This window comes from Daktulosphaira vitifoliae, unplaced genomic scaffold (genome assembly GCF_025091365.1).
Source record: "Daktulosphaira vitifoliae isolate Bord-2020 unplaced genomic scaffold, ASM2509136v1 Scaffold_2, whole genome shotgun sequence".
Lineage (NCBI taxonomy): Eukaryota > Metazoa > Arthropoda > Insecta > Hemiptera > Phylloxeridae > Daktulosphaira > Daktulosphaira vitifoliae.
In genome coordinates, this window is record NW_026099573.1 from 3,236,845 (window position 1) to 3,253,072 (window position 16,228).

At 29.0% G+C, this 16,228-nt stretch overlaps 1 protein-coding gene across 1 annotated transcript in view; it reads left to right on the plus strand.

The window, feature by feature from the left end:
- The window catches only part of LOC126898785 (radial spoke head protein 4 homolog A-like), a 66,236-nt gene that overhangs the window by 39,974 nt on the left and 10,034 nt on the right, over positions 1–16,228 (plus strand). Inside the window, exons 7-8 of the mRNA XM_050673130.1 lie at positions 12,223–12,342; positions 12,405–12,597. Of these exons, the coding sequence (XP_050529087.1) occupies positions 12,223–12,342; positions 12,405–12,597 (313 nt within the window). The remainder of the gene's footprint in view (positions 1–12,222; positions 12,343–12,404; positions 12,598–16,228) is intronic.

Below are 16,228 nucleotides of genomic sequence, written 5' to 3' on the forward strand. Positions count from 1 at the left end.
TATCATTTATTTTCTCTGCTCTAACTTGACCTACTTTTTTCAACGATATGTCAAATTATTACAATTCGTATCTAGTTGAAGATATTACCCTCAAAAATTTAAAAAAAATTCAATTTATTAATTAAACAGTTAGTTATTCCATGTANTAAACAGTTAGTTATTACATCGTCTCCATAAAGACAATTAAAATCATTAATTTCTAATGTTTTCAAAATATTTATTAACGAATGAAATTTTATATGATAGGTTTCAACTACAAAATTAAATCATTTTACTTTGTAATTTAATAATTTTTTTACTCTATTTGTGTGCGCTACTACTAGACTATAATATTCAAAATTTTTTGGTAACATGTTGCTATATAAATCATTTCTAAAAAAAATGATTGCTAGTTTCTCCTGAATTAATAATGGATTTTTACAATTTTTAATTTTCAATCAAACTTTGTTTTGATTTAAAGTTAAAGTAAATCATTAAAATTAATTAAGTTCTCAATATTTCAATTGTAGAATCTTTTCAAACAACAAAAGTTACTAGGAAATTAACACTATTACTTCTATTTAAGTTATCTATTACCATAAAAATGCAAAAAAAAATTANATTACTTCTATTTAAGTTATCTATTACCATAAAAATGCAAAAAAATATTGAGCTTTTCTGATAAATTTACAATAAATAGTAATTATAAAACTTTCTGACTGCAAATTGAATTTAACGGTACAATTTTTTTAATTGTCATAAAATTTTCTATTTTATGATTTCAATGTCAAACTTGCCAATTGAGCTAAAAGTTATGGAAAAATAAATTATTTTTTTTTATTATAAACATTTACAACAATCAACTTTAAACGATTAACAAAATTGGTTAAATATGTCATTTTCCTTATTTTTAACTTATTAATAATCAAATTAATATTAAATATTATATCAAATCAGTATTAATTTAAAACAATTTTTTTTGTTCTTAATTATTTTTTTTTATATGTAAAAACTATTTTTTAATAATATTAAAACTTAGAAGTGATAGAAAAAGTCTAATTGCACATTTGAAAACATCGCGAAAAGTTGATTTAGAATAGTATATTTTTGTTTCTGATGGAAGTTCCTTGTAGTCCAGTGTATAAAACTTATAACTTTGTTAACTGTTATAACTTTATTAAAAATGTCCAAATCAGTATATTTTTTTTTATTTAGATGCATGTCTTTTCTATCATTTGGTTTTTTTTATAAATCTAACCCTTTACCTGCCCACAAGAGGAATTCAAAATATTAACTTTTTTATTTTTAGTTAAAGTAAATCATTAAAATTAATTCAGTTCTGGATATTTCAATTGTAGAACCTTTTTAAATACCAAAAATTACTTAGAAATGATATTATGATTTCTATTTAAGTGTTCTATTACGATAAAAATGTAAAAAAATTATGAGTTTTTCTGATAAATATACTGTAAATAGTAATTTTAAATTTCCTGACTGCATATTAATCTTAAAAATAACATTGTTTTAATTCTCATAAAATCTTCTATTTAATGATACATTCTAGTCAACGAAGGAGTAATTTTGGAGAATAGCAGAAAAAATTCCCAACAAACTTTTTTTTTTTTTGTTTTAATTAGGCAATTGGTGGATTATTCCAAAAGCAACATCAACTCTTATTTCTTTAATTATATCATGATTAGTAGTTCTTTGATTTTAAAATATAATATTTGAATATATACTAATTATAATTATTAAATTTAGTATGAAATTGATATTTAATATTGTAATTTAAACGGAGAAATTATAAAAATAATAAAGAAGTTATATTTTGCTTTACTTTTACGTGTATAAAAATTTAAAGGGCTTGATACAATAATTTTCAATAAAAACTGTTTGTTACTATAAAAAAATGCACTGGACTACAAGGAACTTTCATCAGAAGCAAAAATATACTTTTCTAAATCAACTTTTCGCGTTGTTTTCAAATCTGCAAGTAGACTATTTCTATCACTTCTAATTTTTTATATTATTACTAATTATATATATAAAATAATAATTAAAAGAAAAAAAAATTTGTTTTCAAATTATTACTGATTTGATTTTTAATATGTTAAAAATAATCAGTCCAAATTTTCAATTTTAACCTATTTTTTTGGTTCTTTAAAGTTGATGAAAAATTTTTGATAAAGATTTATGAAAGTTTATAGTAAAATAAATTGAATATATTACCATAACTTTTAGCTCAATTACAAGTTTAAAATTGACATCTAGGCCAGTCAACAAAGGAAAAATTGCGGAAAAAATTTTGTTTTTTTAAAAGTTGAATTAAAATATGTATAATGACATACTAATAGTCCTCAAGATTGGAATTGAGCTTTTTTTTTAAATCCTCGCAAAAGTTCAAAAATATGAGCTTTCTTAATTTTCTCAAAAAAAAATATTTAACTTACAAAAAAAAGTTTCGCACAAAAGTTGTTTAAAAGACAATTATAAATAAAAATATAATCTTATATTTTTTCATTTAAACAAATATTTTTCGAGTTACATTACATTTAATATGAGTAATAAAATTTATATTCCATTTTTTTCATTTTACGGTTACTTTTTATCATGTTATACTTACATTAGACACAATGTTATAAATGCATATGTGTGTATGTGTGAGTTTATTTATTTATTGTATCATTAAAGTGTAGTGTATATTGAGATACAACCGATAGAGTAGGTAATTGATTTGACGCTATATTATTTAAACCCAACTAAACGCTAAATTGTACATTCCGAAATAACAATCATATTATGTCAAATGCCACCGGAATTATTTTTCTTTTTCTTTGCCTAAATCCCAACTACTGGGGGTCGGCCACCCTTATCCTAAGCTTTCACTTGACACGATCTCTCATATCTTCTACTCTCACATCAGCTGTCCTCAAATCGCATTTAATAGCATCCCTCCATCTCTTTTTTGGTCTTCCTCTATCTCTTCTTCCTTCAACATTCATTTCTATAACTGTTCTTACAGCTTTCGATTCTTCTTTCCTCATACCATGACTAAACAATCTAAGTCTATTTTCTGTCATCTTATCCACGATTGACGCAACACCTATACTTCCTCTTATATGCTCGTTCCTTATCCTATCTTCTCTAGTCACTCCACTCATCCAACTAAGCATTCTCATCTCTGCTACACTTATTCTCTGCTCTACTTTCTTATCAACCGCCCAACACTATTAACCATACATCATAGCTGGCCTCACAATTTCATACTAAATTTAAAAACTATAATTAGTATTTATTCATATATTATATTTTAAAATCAAAGAACTACTAATCAGGATATAATTAAAGAAATAAGAGTTCATGTTGCTTTTAAAATATTTCACCAATTTCTCTAAAGGAAACACTATCTACAGATTTGCATCGAAGCGTTTCTTATGATAGTGATTTTAATCACTGTCAGATATCATCTATACTTGTCCCATCTATGCCTCGTCCACACTGTGCCTCCATCCCACTGTGCTACCGTTTTTTATGATTGGTTTGTTAATAGTGTTTTGACGTTTGACTGCTACAATAATTACACATTCCAAATCTAATAAGGTGATTAAATGCTCATATTTAAAAAAAACATGACACTTCGAACATATTTGTGATTTTATCGAAATCACGTTAGCCTTATGATGAACTCATTTTAGATACGCTGTTGAAGCATCCTCAAGTAGTAAAATTTTTCCTTTTTAATGGTGGCGGTTAATAACAAAGATAAAATGTTGCTATTAAACCACAAATACGAGTTAAAAGATCAACTGAAATTGTAACATTTTTAACGGAGAAATTAAACGCACCACGGCATTAATCGATTCTTTTGATTCAATACCGATCGTTATATAAAATTTTTTATCTCATAGCTCCTACCGGAAACAGTGGCCTACTTATGATGACGGCCCGAAGAGGCTTACGCGCCGAAGGCGAGTAAGGCTCGTAGGGCTCCGGGTCTGAGGCGGAGCCCCATCTAGGCGGAACTTAGTAGCATTACAAAGTTAAAAATGTAAAATCGAGAATTTTCACACAAACATAGCCTTTGGTAGCCATTTTCACCGTGAAGACAAAATAAATTCCAGAAATTTTTTTTCCATAATAAAGTACATTACATTAGCTTTAATTTAATGTATATATAAAAGTGTCAGACTTTCTGGAATATTTAAAAGTTAAGTTGAAAAAGTAAATTTTTTGTGAAAAAGTTATCATTTCTAATTCCCTCCAGTAGGGAAGTAAAGAGTCAGATTTATAAAAAAAATATACCAAATGATAGGTAAAGACATCAGCTTGATACTTAATCTATCAAGTGAAGACTTGACATAAGGTCACAGACCTTATGGAATATTAATCACCTGACTGAAAAAGGAGGATTTGTGATATATACAGATGGATCCAAAAAATCAGGAAAGGTAGGAATTTGGGGTTTAAAGCCACGAATAAATGTCATTATGTCATTGGGCACAACATCCTCTGTTTTGCAAGCAGAAATGATGGCGATACTGGTGTCGTAACACAATAAAATGAAAACAAGAGTAAAGGTGTAAAAATGTAATGTGTACGAAGATGAAGAGTAGGATGTGGTGCCTGCTGTCTAGGTATTCACGTGCGTGTTGTCGTACAGCAGTCACCGTGCTCGGCTGACACTCCGGGTTAGCTGTGGGTGTCGAAAGGCTGTTGTTATAGGAAGGGAGAATAAGAGTAACACCTAGGTATGNGGAAATAGGGGTAACACCTAGGTATGAGGTGCAGACGAAGTGCAAGACACAAGTACTCTGAAATGTTATGGAAGAGAGTAGATAGGTTTAAAAAGGAATAAACAAAGACTTTACTTTAAGCAGTAAGCCGGACAGCGACAACCGAGTACTGAGACTGATGAATGACACAAGGCACTGGAGTCGACTGACCACGATGGTCAGGTCTATTGGGTTTTTATAATAATTAGAACTATTGCCAATTTGGCAATCAATATTATTTGTTAATTCATCAGTCTCAAGAAGCGGATGTGCTGTCTGTATTTTATTAAAATAATTCTCACAATAATGGTAACGTGATACCATCACACTGGTAGGGGCTCAGAACCTGCTGGTTATCAAAAATAGGAAGATAACTATCTTAAGTGATAGCCAAGCGGCTTTGAAGGCACTCTGTAACGATCAGGTGAATTCAAAGCTAGTCCTCGAATGCAGGGAAACTTTAGAATCACTATCGAGGGTCAACAAAGTTACACTAGCGTGGGTACCGGGACACAACGGTGTCACTGGAAATGAGAATGCTGACTTTCTAGCCAGGAAAGGAGCAGAGAACACCTATGTTGGACCAGAACTAGTGGTAGGACTCACTGAGCAATCGCTCAAAGTGCTACCCAAGAATTGGTGCAGAGAACAACACAGGAAAATCTGGAAGTACTTGGTAGTACCTAAACAATCTAAAATGTTTATCAAGACCCCTGGTCTATTGCTGGGTGATCTTAATAGCATGACTAGACATAAAATAAGCACCCTAACTGGTCTACTGATAGGACATGGTCACCTGCTTAAACATCTTAACGCAATGGAGGTATCGGAATCACCATTGTGTAGGAAGTGTGGAGTAGAAGAGGAAGACTCATTTCACATCATGTGCGAATATGAAGCCTTGTCCACACTAAGATCAAACTACTTGAATAAACCTTTTCCTGAAAAAGAAGATATTAAAAACCTAAAACCCAGAGAGATACTTAATTTCGCCAGAAAGACAGGACTCTTTGGTCATCTTTAGAGGTGACTTATGGTTGGTAATGTATTAACACTTTGATGATAACACTTAGGTGGGTAAACCGAATCAAGACAATTCGGTATGAGGTGCGCACAATGGACCAACAGGTCTGAGTGCATGGGAATTATGTCCACCTCGATAATAACTAAAACTAAAAATAAAGTATGAGGCGATAACAGACTAATGGACAAAAACTTCCTAAGTTTAAAGCAAAGGAGAAACTAATTTATCGTAAAATCACAATAACCAAGTGGTCGATTAAGTTAAAGTGTAACAATAAATGACTAAAAAAGAATTAACTGAACAATATAACAGTAAACTAGTATACAATATTGAGGCGAGTGGCTCGATTATTTAAGTATTTTTGCAATCAAATGGACTTATGAACTAGATTTGCTGTGCAAAAAGCAACATAAGTGATTGTACAATCATGTGCGACTACAATGAGCAAATATTAAGTTCAAAACACTATTATAAAGTAAATATTGAGCTACAAAAAGAGACAAAATGTTATATTAGATTGGATAAAGTTGTAAATTTTATCCAAACTGAACATATGTGCCAAGTGTTTTGCAAGTTTACAAGTTAAAAGAATGGTCTAATAAGTAAATTTATTCTTACAAACAAACAGAAAATTAAGTTATTTCAAGTTAAAATGCAAAATGACAACTGATAATGTGCAAACGACGAGGTGTATAAGTAAACAATAATAAGTCAAATTGTTAAAAATTATTACCAAATTAATAATAAGTACAAGCTATGTGTTGTAATTAAAGGTGCAATGTCGGTTCAAATAGACAATCAAAAAGAAAACAAAAGACTAAACCAAACTTTCAACTTTACAATATAAAATCCAGTTCAGTTTAATACTCACAACTTGTCAGTTCAGTAAAGACGTTGCCTGCATGTCATGCGCGTCTTATTTTAAGCTATAAAATACAGTTTACTTACGCATTATTAAAGAATAAATATTGAGCTTTTGTCTGATTTTTATGTAAAATTATTAATTTTTATAAAATAATTAATAATATCAAAATGTCAAATAACTCAAAAATAGATACACCATTGAAAAAAACTTCATCATTGTCATCTCGAAATAATTGTGAGTTTACTCTCTCAGATGTAATGAAAAAATTAAAACAAATTGAGTCATCTCAAGACCAAAAATTTATATCCATTAATGATAAACTTTCTAGATATGAAACTAATTTCTCTGTACTAAATAATACTCTAGAAGGAATGCTAAGCTCTATTAACACTTAAAATGAAAATGAAAATGAAAATCTTAAATCTGAAATAAGTAATCTTCGGAGTAAAATTTCCAATATGGAAATTCACTCAAGTAAAAATTTATCTTCTGAAGATATTATTTTAGAAGCACAACATAGGCTTACTAAAAGCAATAATGTAATAGTCTTTAATTTAGCTGAGTCACCAAATGAAAGTTATCAAGAACCACTACAAATTGCAATGGAGCTATTAACTGATTTAAATTTAAATAGTAGAATTACTTTTGCTAAACGTAAAAAGGTAAAGGTAGATCAGCTGGCCGCCCACTTCTTTTAAAATTCGAGAATGATTTGAGTGTATTGGAGCTGTTAAAAACTAAATCTAAATTGCGATTAATTGAAAAGTGGAAGAATGTTTGGTTAAGTCCTGATCTCACAAGATCTCAACAAAATACTATGAAATCATTACGTGAGGAGTTGCGCCATAGACGTGATGCTGGAGAAAAAAATTTGGTAATAAAATATGTCCAAGGAGTTCCAAAAATCAGTTCAAAAAACTAAATTCACTTTCGTTCGATAATCATCATAAAAGTAACTACTTTTGTACTCATTGTAAAATAATTAATAAAAACTGTGTATATAATAATAGTTGTAAGAATTTTGCAAACTTTACTCTTAGTGGATTTTATCAAAATGTTAGAGGTCTACGAACTAAAATTAAATTCTTAAAATGTAATATCCCACTTATAAATGTAGATTATTTCATGTTGACGGAGTCATGGTTAAATACAGATATATTAGATTCTGAATTAAGCTTTAGAGATTACAATGTGTTTAGAACCGATCGCAGCGTTTCTACTAGTTCATATTTGCGTGGTGGTGGCGTAATAATTTGTGTTCATAAGAAATTTAATTCTAAACAGGTTTTCACTCATATTACTAGTGTTGAACAACTATTTGTACTGGTGGAGGTTGGTGATAACAATAAGTTTTTGTTAGGTACCTGCTATATACCGCCAATGAGCCTATTTAGTACATATGTAGCTCACACTGAGACAGTTGATTATTTGTGCTCATTATTTACCAACACACAAATTATTTTAACTGGAGACTATAATTTACCAAATGTTAAGTTTTATAATGATGACCTTGGTATGGTATATTTAGGTAATTATTCACAAAATTCTGATATTATTTTTGAGCAATTTTCACATTTAAATTTTTATCAAGTAAATGAAGTTGAAAATGATTCTGGAAGGACATTAGATTTAGTATTTGTATCAAATAATTCTATTTGTGTTAAAAAAAGTGAAGATAATTTAGTTCCTGTTGATAGTTTTCACACAGCACTTTACATTAGCTCTGACATTACTATAAGACCTAGTCGGTCAGTAGCTATTAATAAAAAATTTAACTTTAAAAATGTAGATTATGTTTTATTAAATAAATTGTTAAATAATTTAAATTGGTCTTACTTGTATGAATGCAATAATATAAATTTCGCTGTCGATAGGTTTTATGAATTGATTTTTTCAGTTATTGAAAAATCAGTTCCAAAAACCTCACCGAGTAAATCGTCGTTCCCAAACTGGTTTTCTAAAGAATTAATATCCTTAATTCGTAAAAAAAATAAATTACACAAGAAATTTAAACAAAAAGCTTCTTTATCTATTTATGAAGAATTTTCTGTAGTTAAATTTAAGTGCAAAAAGCTTTCGAAAATTTGTTATTCTAACTATTTAAATGATATTCAAAAAAACTTAAAAACCAATCCTAAATTTTTTTGGTCCTACGTAAAAAATTGTAAAAAGGTAAATTGTCTTCCTTCTACCTTGGAGCTAGATAATTTTCATTCAGATAATATTAATAACATTGTTAATATGTTTGGCCAATTTTTTGGTTCTGTTTATTCAAATTCTAGTAATATTACAAATGGGTCTTTTAGTAACATATCTGAACGCATTGATATAAAGAATTGTTATCTCTCAATAACTGAAGTTTTTGAGGGTCTATCGAATTTGAATATGAATATGACCGTGGGTCCGGACTTTGTTCCTGAGATTTTTCTCAAAAACTACCGTTACTCCCTTACTCATCCAATCCATTTTCTTTTATCTTTATCTTTATCATCTGGTATTTTTCCTACGACTTGGAAAACCAGTTATGTTTACCCTATTTTTAAGTCTGGGACAAGATCTAACATACGTAATTACAGACCTATAACTAAAATGAGTATTATACCGAAATTATTTGAAAAGTTGTTAGTACCAAAATTGTATTACACTTTTAGCTCAATATTGGTAAACAATCAACATGGATTTAGAACTTCTAAATCTACAGTTACTAATTTACTTGTCTACTATTCTGATTTAATGTCTATTATTTCTAAAGGTGGTCAGGTAGACGCTATCTACACTGACCTTAAAAAAGCGTTTGATAGTATTAATCATTCTATATTAATAAGTAAATTAAGTGCTATGGGAGTCGGTAACCCTATGATAGATTGGTTTTCGTCTTATCTCAGTGGCAGAAAACAAATAGTCAAAATTGGTGATGTAACGTCTTTTACTATTGATGCTACATCTGGTGTACCCCAAGGTGGGCATTTGTCACCTCTTTTGTTTATAATTTTTATAAATGATCTTAGTAATGTTTTCAATCACTGTAAATGTTTATTATTTGCGGATGATTTAAAGTTATACTTACAAATTAACTCACCTTTTTTGTGACTTTTTTAAATTACAATCAGATCTAGATACATTTATATTATGGTGTTTTGAAAATGGTTTACAAATAAATAGTGACAAATGCTCACAAATCACATTTAGTAGAGCTAAATCTTTTTACAATTATCAATATGTAATTAATGGTTTTAACCTTTCTATAGTTAATCACATAAAAGATTTAGGCGTTTTTTTGTCTTGTGATTTATCTTTTTCGAAACATATTAGCTATATTTACAATAAAGCGTCGCGTACAGTAGGATTCATAAGACGTAATTGCAATGAATTTCATGATATTGATTGTTTAAAAACTTTATACTTTTCTCTTGTAAGATCTGGCCTGGAGTACGGTTCTATTATTTGGTCCCCATTTATAGCTAACGATATTAAAAAGATTGAATCTATTCAAAAACTTTTCTTAACCTCTTTATCGGGCAAATTTAATAACAATAGGATTAACCAAAAGATTTTTTTTAATAATTTGAAAATGGACTCTTTATTATGTAGAAGACAATATTTAGATGTAAAGTGGATGTATAATTTACTCAATAACAAAATCGATTGTCCCGAAATTTTAGAAAAGATACCATTTAATGTTCCTTAAGTATTTCTTCGTAATAATTCTATGTTTTATATACCTACCCTCACGCAGAACTATTGTAAAAATTCGCCAGTTAATCGCATGCTAAACTTATGTAATTCATTAAAAAATTTTGATTTTAATCATGATTCGTCAACATTATTATTGTCAACATGTATTACTTTCAAAGAATAATCTTTCAAATGTTTACTTTATATTTATTTACATTCATTTTGTATTTTTTTTTAGTTTAATATTTATAACTTTAAAGTTTTAAGTTTTATAGTTTGTTATTATTTGTATTGATTTGTATTATTTCTGTACTGTCTGCCCTAATGGGCGTAATCATAATCATTTTGAATGATGAAATAAATAAATAAATAAAATGTTCGTAATATAAGGTTAACTTAAGACAGTGCTCGAGGGACTGTGAGAACAACAAAATACAATGTAAAAACAAAAAAACAGTCGTAAGACGACGTACAGCGAGAGAATAATATGAAACAAAAACGTAACGGCTAAGCGTCCGATGAGTGGAGAGTTATCACCAGCTGATACGACTATCAATATGACCAACTTAAGCGTTAACCCGAACAGTGTCTTTTACCTAAAAATAGTTCTGTAGTTTAACTTAAAATTAATTCGTGTTAGAATAATTATTTAAATCACTTAATAAGGGTTTGCTATAGTAATGAGTATATCAATAAATATAAAATTTACATGAATCTAATTCACATTAAATATAAATTTACACTTATTTTGATTGTTTTGCCTCTTTAAGTTACTAAAATCTTTTTTGAATTTTTGTAAACTTAAAAATTTGTATGAAAAGTAGAACTTCTTCCATTTAACTTTTGAAGATATTCCGGGAAATTTGCGTTTTTTAAATATATGTTAAAATAAAGCTTATTTTATGTACTAGCTAAAATTTGTACGGACAACCTACTTTCTAAATGCAAATTACAGTTGAAGTAGAACAAAAAACAGGAGTTATATTTGCTATTGGAATAATTTACCAATTACTTAAAATTAAATATTACCTATGGATTTCGATCAAATCGTTTCTTATAATATTATAATATTATAATATCTTATAATCTTCGTTTCTTATAATCAAGTGTCTTGCACTTATTCTGCACTTCATACTCTGATATCTTCCTCACCTGGTACGCCTAGTATTTGTGTTTTGCACTTCGTCTACACCTCATACCTAGGTGTTACCCTTATCCCTTCCTATAACAACAGCCTTTCGACACCCACAAATAACTCAGAGTGTCAACCGAGCACGGTGACTGCTGTACGATAACATGCACGTGAATACCTAGACAGTAGGCTCATCCTTTACTTTCTGTTTTGTGTTACGACAATTTATACTTCCCAACTTTGCCACGACCCCTCTGTACTATCGTTTTTTGTTATGAAAATTCAATAAAAAACCTAAGTACAGCAAAGGTTTGAAAATGACCACTTATGTAGGAAAAAAATTATTTTTTCAATTCAATTTCTGAAAATATTCTGGAAAGTCAGACGATTTGAATTATATATTAAATTTAAGTTTTTTTTAATGATCTTTATTATTAATAAAATAATATCAACGATTGTTCTACAACAAGAAAGACGCCATTAAAGTTAAAAAATCAAAATTTTTTAAATAAAAAAAAACCTCATTTTCAATGAAGCAAATTATTTAACAATCATTTAATATTTAAGTGAAATTTATCGAGTTTTTTAAAAAAACTCTATATACTGTCTATATTTGTTATAGATTTATTTTTTAATAATATTTGGGGGAATAATGAAGATTATGACTGATTTCATGAGGATATATCCATATGCATTAAAACATAGAAAATGTAAAACTATATTTTAGGTTAGATAATGTAGAACTATATTAAAATTTAAATTATGTACCATTTAGACATATTACGTGTCTAACCAACCAAGTGGAGAGTGGATTGAATTACCTCTTCTAAAACCTCATCATGTTGTACAATCTCGAAACATTAAACGATATTTTACTGGTAATTTGGAGACGCCGGTAAATATTATTTATTTTTATAATTTAGTAAAAATATTTCTTGATAAACATGATTTACGCAGATTAATTGTTATCCTGAGTTTGACGGACTTGAAAAACATTATCTTCGAGCTCAAATAGCAAGGATATCGGCTGCTACACAAATTTCACCGATTGGATTTTTTATTCATAATAAAAGTGAACTAACACCAAATATTTTAACATCATTACTCAAAAAAGCACACTCCGTATATCATCAAAGAATTTTGTTTAAGTGTAAGTATTAATTAAAAAAAATTTAAAACACTGATGTTTTGAAAAGCCAACTACACTTTTAATGTGTAAAGCGGGGTAAGATGGCAAGGTTAAGCTTCTACGATTTTTTCTGACTTCTGCGAATGGATATAAATTTTGAAATTTGCATTAGAATTACTTCTATATATAGCCTATCACTACAAATTTTTTCAAACGCCCCTCACATCTTCTTAAGAGTGAAATATGAGTTTTCCTGAAAATTGTCATTTTCGTCATTTTTCTCCACCTATTGGGTAGGATGACGAATGGATCGGGGTAAAACGACGAACAATACTTGAGATAAAATAAAATTATAAATATAATATAAAAATAATTATTCATCATAAAAATAACTTAAATAACTTTTTACCGACATAAAACATATTATGTTAAAACATTAAGTATCAAAAACAAAACTTAAACAATAACTTCATAAAATATTTCGACTTTCTTAACATAAAAATTAATATTAATAGAAACTTTAAATTAAGTAATCACATTGTTAATTGGTTAATATGATTACTGATTGTGAAAAACCAATTTACGCTTCATTTCTTTTTTGAGCCCTTTGTTTTTTGTTTGCTTTTTTAATTAATCTTTTGTCTCTTCAGCTCTTTTTTTTCTTGCTCCTTTTTTTTTCATTTCAAGCACTTCTTTTACTGGAGTTCGCGATAAGTTCAATGATAGTAATTTTTTCCTTGACTTTCTGACAGTTTTTTTAATTGTAACTGGAAGTGGAGGATGAGTTGAAGAAGAAGACGGTATCGGATCCATAGATTGGGAGCATATATGCTGACGCTGAAGGTTGGAATCATTAATAGAAGTTGGAGTTGTAGTTTGTATATCAGTGGCTAATGATTATTGAAATTCTTTATTTGTAAAATTATTACTGTCAAAAGACTCAATACCCGTCGCTTTGAAAGGATTAACAGTAGTGCAAAGAGTAGCAACTTTGTGATAAGTGTTACAAAATATCTTAGGAATATGTGTTATGCAGTGCAAATGGCTTTAATGGTTATATGAGAGGCATGGTTGTCTACGAGACGCAGAAGTGGATGTGTAATACTTGGGTGAGCATGCGATGCAAAATGTTTTAAATAGTTAACAAAATTAGTTGCTGTCATCCATCCTGAAATAATAGTTTTTTTATACCTCCCTAAATTTCAAGGAAAATCCACATCATTTTCTTTTCCCTCTGAAATATGAACTCATTTTTTAAAATATATTCTTAAAATAGACTCGGGTATATTATATTTTTTTGCAGCTGCGTTCAGACTTAAATCATTGCCTGCGACATCTGATATAGCAAACATCATGTCTTTATCTTCCCAACTTTTCCTCTCACTTGTTCTTACATATTGCCGTGGCATATTAGTACTTAATTGACGTTACAATCAAAAGCAAGTGTGAATTTATGACCAATATTAAATTATAAATTAATTTGAAAAATTCTATTAGTTGATATTTATTACACTATCATATTATACATTTTTATAATAATATTAATAATACTAATAATAATAATAGCTGTCGCTTGTTTGCTAATAAATTTCTCCTAAAATCTCTCTCCACCCCTAACCATAATATCTTCTCCTTATACTCCGAATTAAGTAATTGCTGGCGCTACGTGCCTAAATCACTTCCAATTTTAGCCTCAGTATGCTTTTCTCTGTCACCCATGGTCTGTCACATTTACAAATCACACTCCAGATTACCTTTATTTGACTGTCCTCTAGTGGCTCTTACAATAGCTCCCATAGTGTATACTTCAATCCTCCGTTCTCTTCCTGCAACTTCCGTTAATAATCTCTTCAAAGATTATACCTCAGCTAATTTTCCGACTAAATGCTTGATATTCACAGATAGTTCTGTATCAACTAACTCGGCTGGTTGTTCTTTCTTTATTCCTGAACTTAATATTTCATACTCAGCTGCACTCCACCCTTCTTCTTCTTCTTTTACCACTGAATGCCTTGCCATCGTTAATGCTCTCATTTTTATATCTTCTACTTCAATTAATGAATTTGCTATTTTTTCTGATTCTCTATCTTGCCTACTTGCCCTCATTTCTAATCCATTTTGCTCTCATCATTCTCCTTACATTCTTATTATTAGATCACTTATCTCCTTAATTCGATCCCAAAATAAATCTATTGTTTTTCACTGGATGCCGGGCCACGCCAGTATATTAGGTAACGTAAAAGCTGACCGTCTTGCTACTTCTACTTCCCCCTTCTTTACTTTTTCTAGCCATAATATTCCCGCTTCTGACTTTTTCCGCCTCTTTCGACATACAGTTCTTCAAGCCTGGCAGGACAGTTGGGCTACAATAAAATTGAAAACGGTATGTTAGTACCGCTCGATTTCTCTATTCCATTATACATTCTCCATGGTTTTATAACCTTGACTTATCCAGAAATATAATTTCTCAGTACTCAAGACTTAGGTTAGAGCATAATCTTCTGCCTAACCATGCATTTGATCTTTCCTTAAATTCCGTTCCCTTCTGTCCCCTACATGATAATGAAGCTCTATGCGATTTTTCTCATCTTCTCTTTGATTGTCCTGCGCTAATTAACAGCAGAAATAAACTATTCAGCCTCTTAGCCTCCCACAATATTAATCCCCCTTCCGTAGCTAATACTCTTAATTCCCGTTCTTCCTTTATTATTATTTCAATCATATCTTTCTTGAGGAGTTCCGGCTTTGTCATTTAATCTCTCATTATTTTATTTTATATTCTTCTATTTACTTACATATTTACTTTCTCTCATCCTCCATTATTTCAAATAAAAATTTTAATTTAGTAATTCTTTTAGTTATACTTTTAAATTTCTATTAACAATATTAATAATTTTAATAATATTTAATTTTATTTATTTAATTTTTTCTTTATTTTTGAGTATACTAACAATTATTGTCATATTTGTTATACCATTATAGCATAGCACTTTTACTGTTATACTTCTAATTCACTTATTATTTTTTCTTTGTTTATAATTGTTGAGCTTATTATTTTTTTAATAAAGGCTATTTAAAAAAACCCAGCACAGTGGGGTCGCGGCATAGTGGGGATGTTGCATAGTTGGGTCCAGTATAGATTTAATCTGACAGTGATTAAAATCACTATCATAAGAAACGCTTCGATGCAAATCAGTAGATAGTGTTTAATTCTAAGAAATTGGTGGATAATTACAAAAGCTACATTATCTGCTAGTTTCTTATTAATACCCTGATTAAGATAAAGTATGTCGAATGAAAAAGGGATTATTAAAAAATATTATTTCTCATAAAAAAATTGTGTTGATTCGTACACTTTTCAATGAGTTATAGCATTATAAAGTTAAAAATGTAACCAACCCAACCCAACATCAACTCCTATTTCCTTAATTATATCCAGATTAGTAATTATTTTAATTATATATTATATAATTTTTATAATTAATTATTTTCAAATTATTATTGATTTTTAATATGTTAAAAGTAATCATTTTGAACCTACTTCTTTTTGTTCTTTAAAGTGAAAGTTTTAATAAAAAAAAAATGAATTTATTACCATAACTTTTAACTCAACTTGCAAGTTTGAAATAAATATTATTAAATAGAAAAAAAT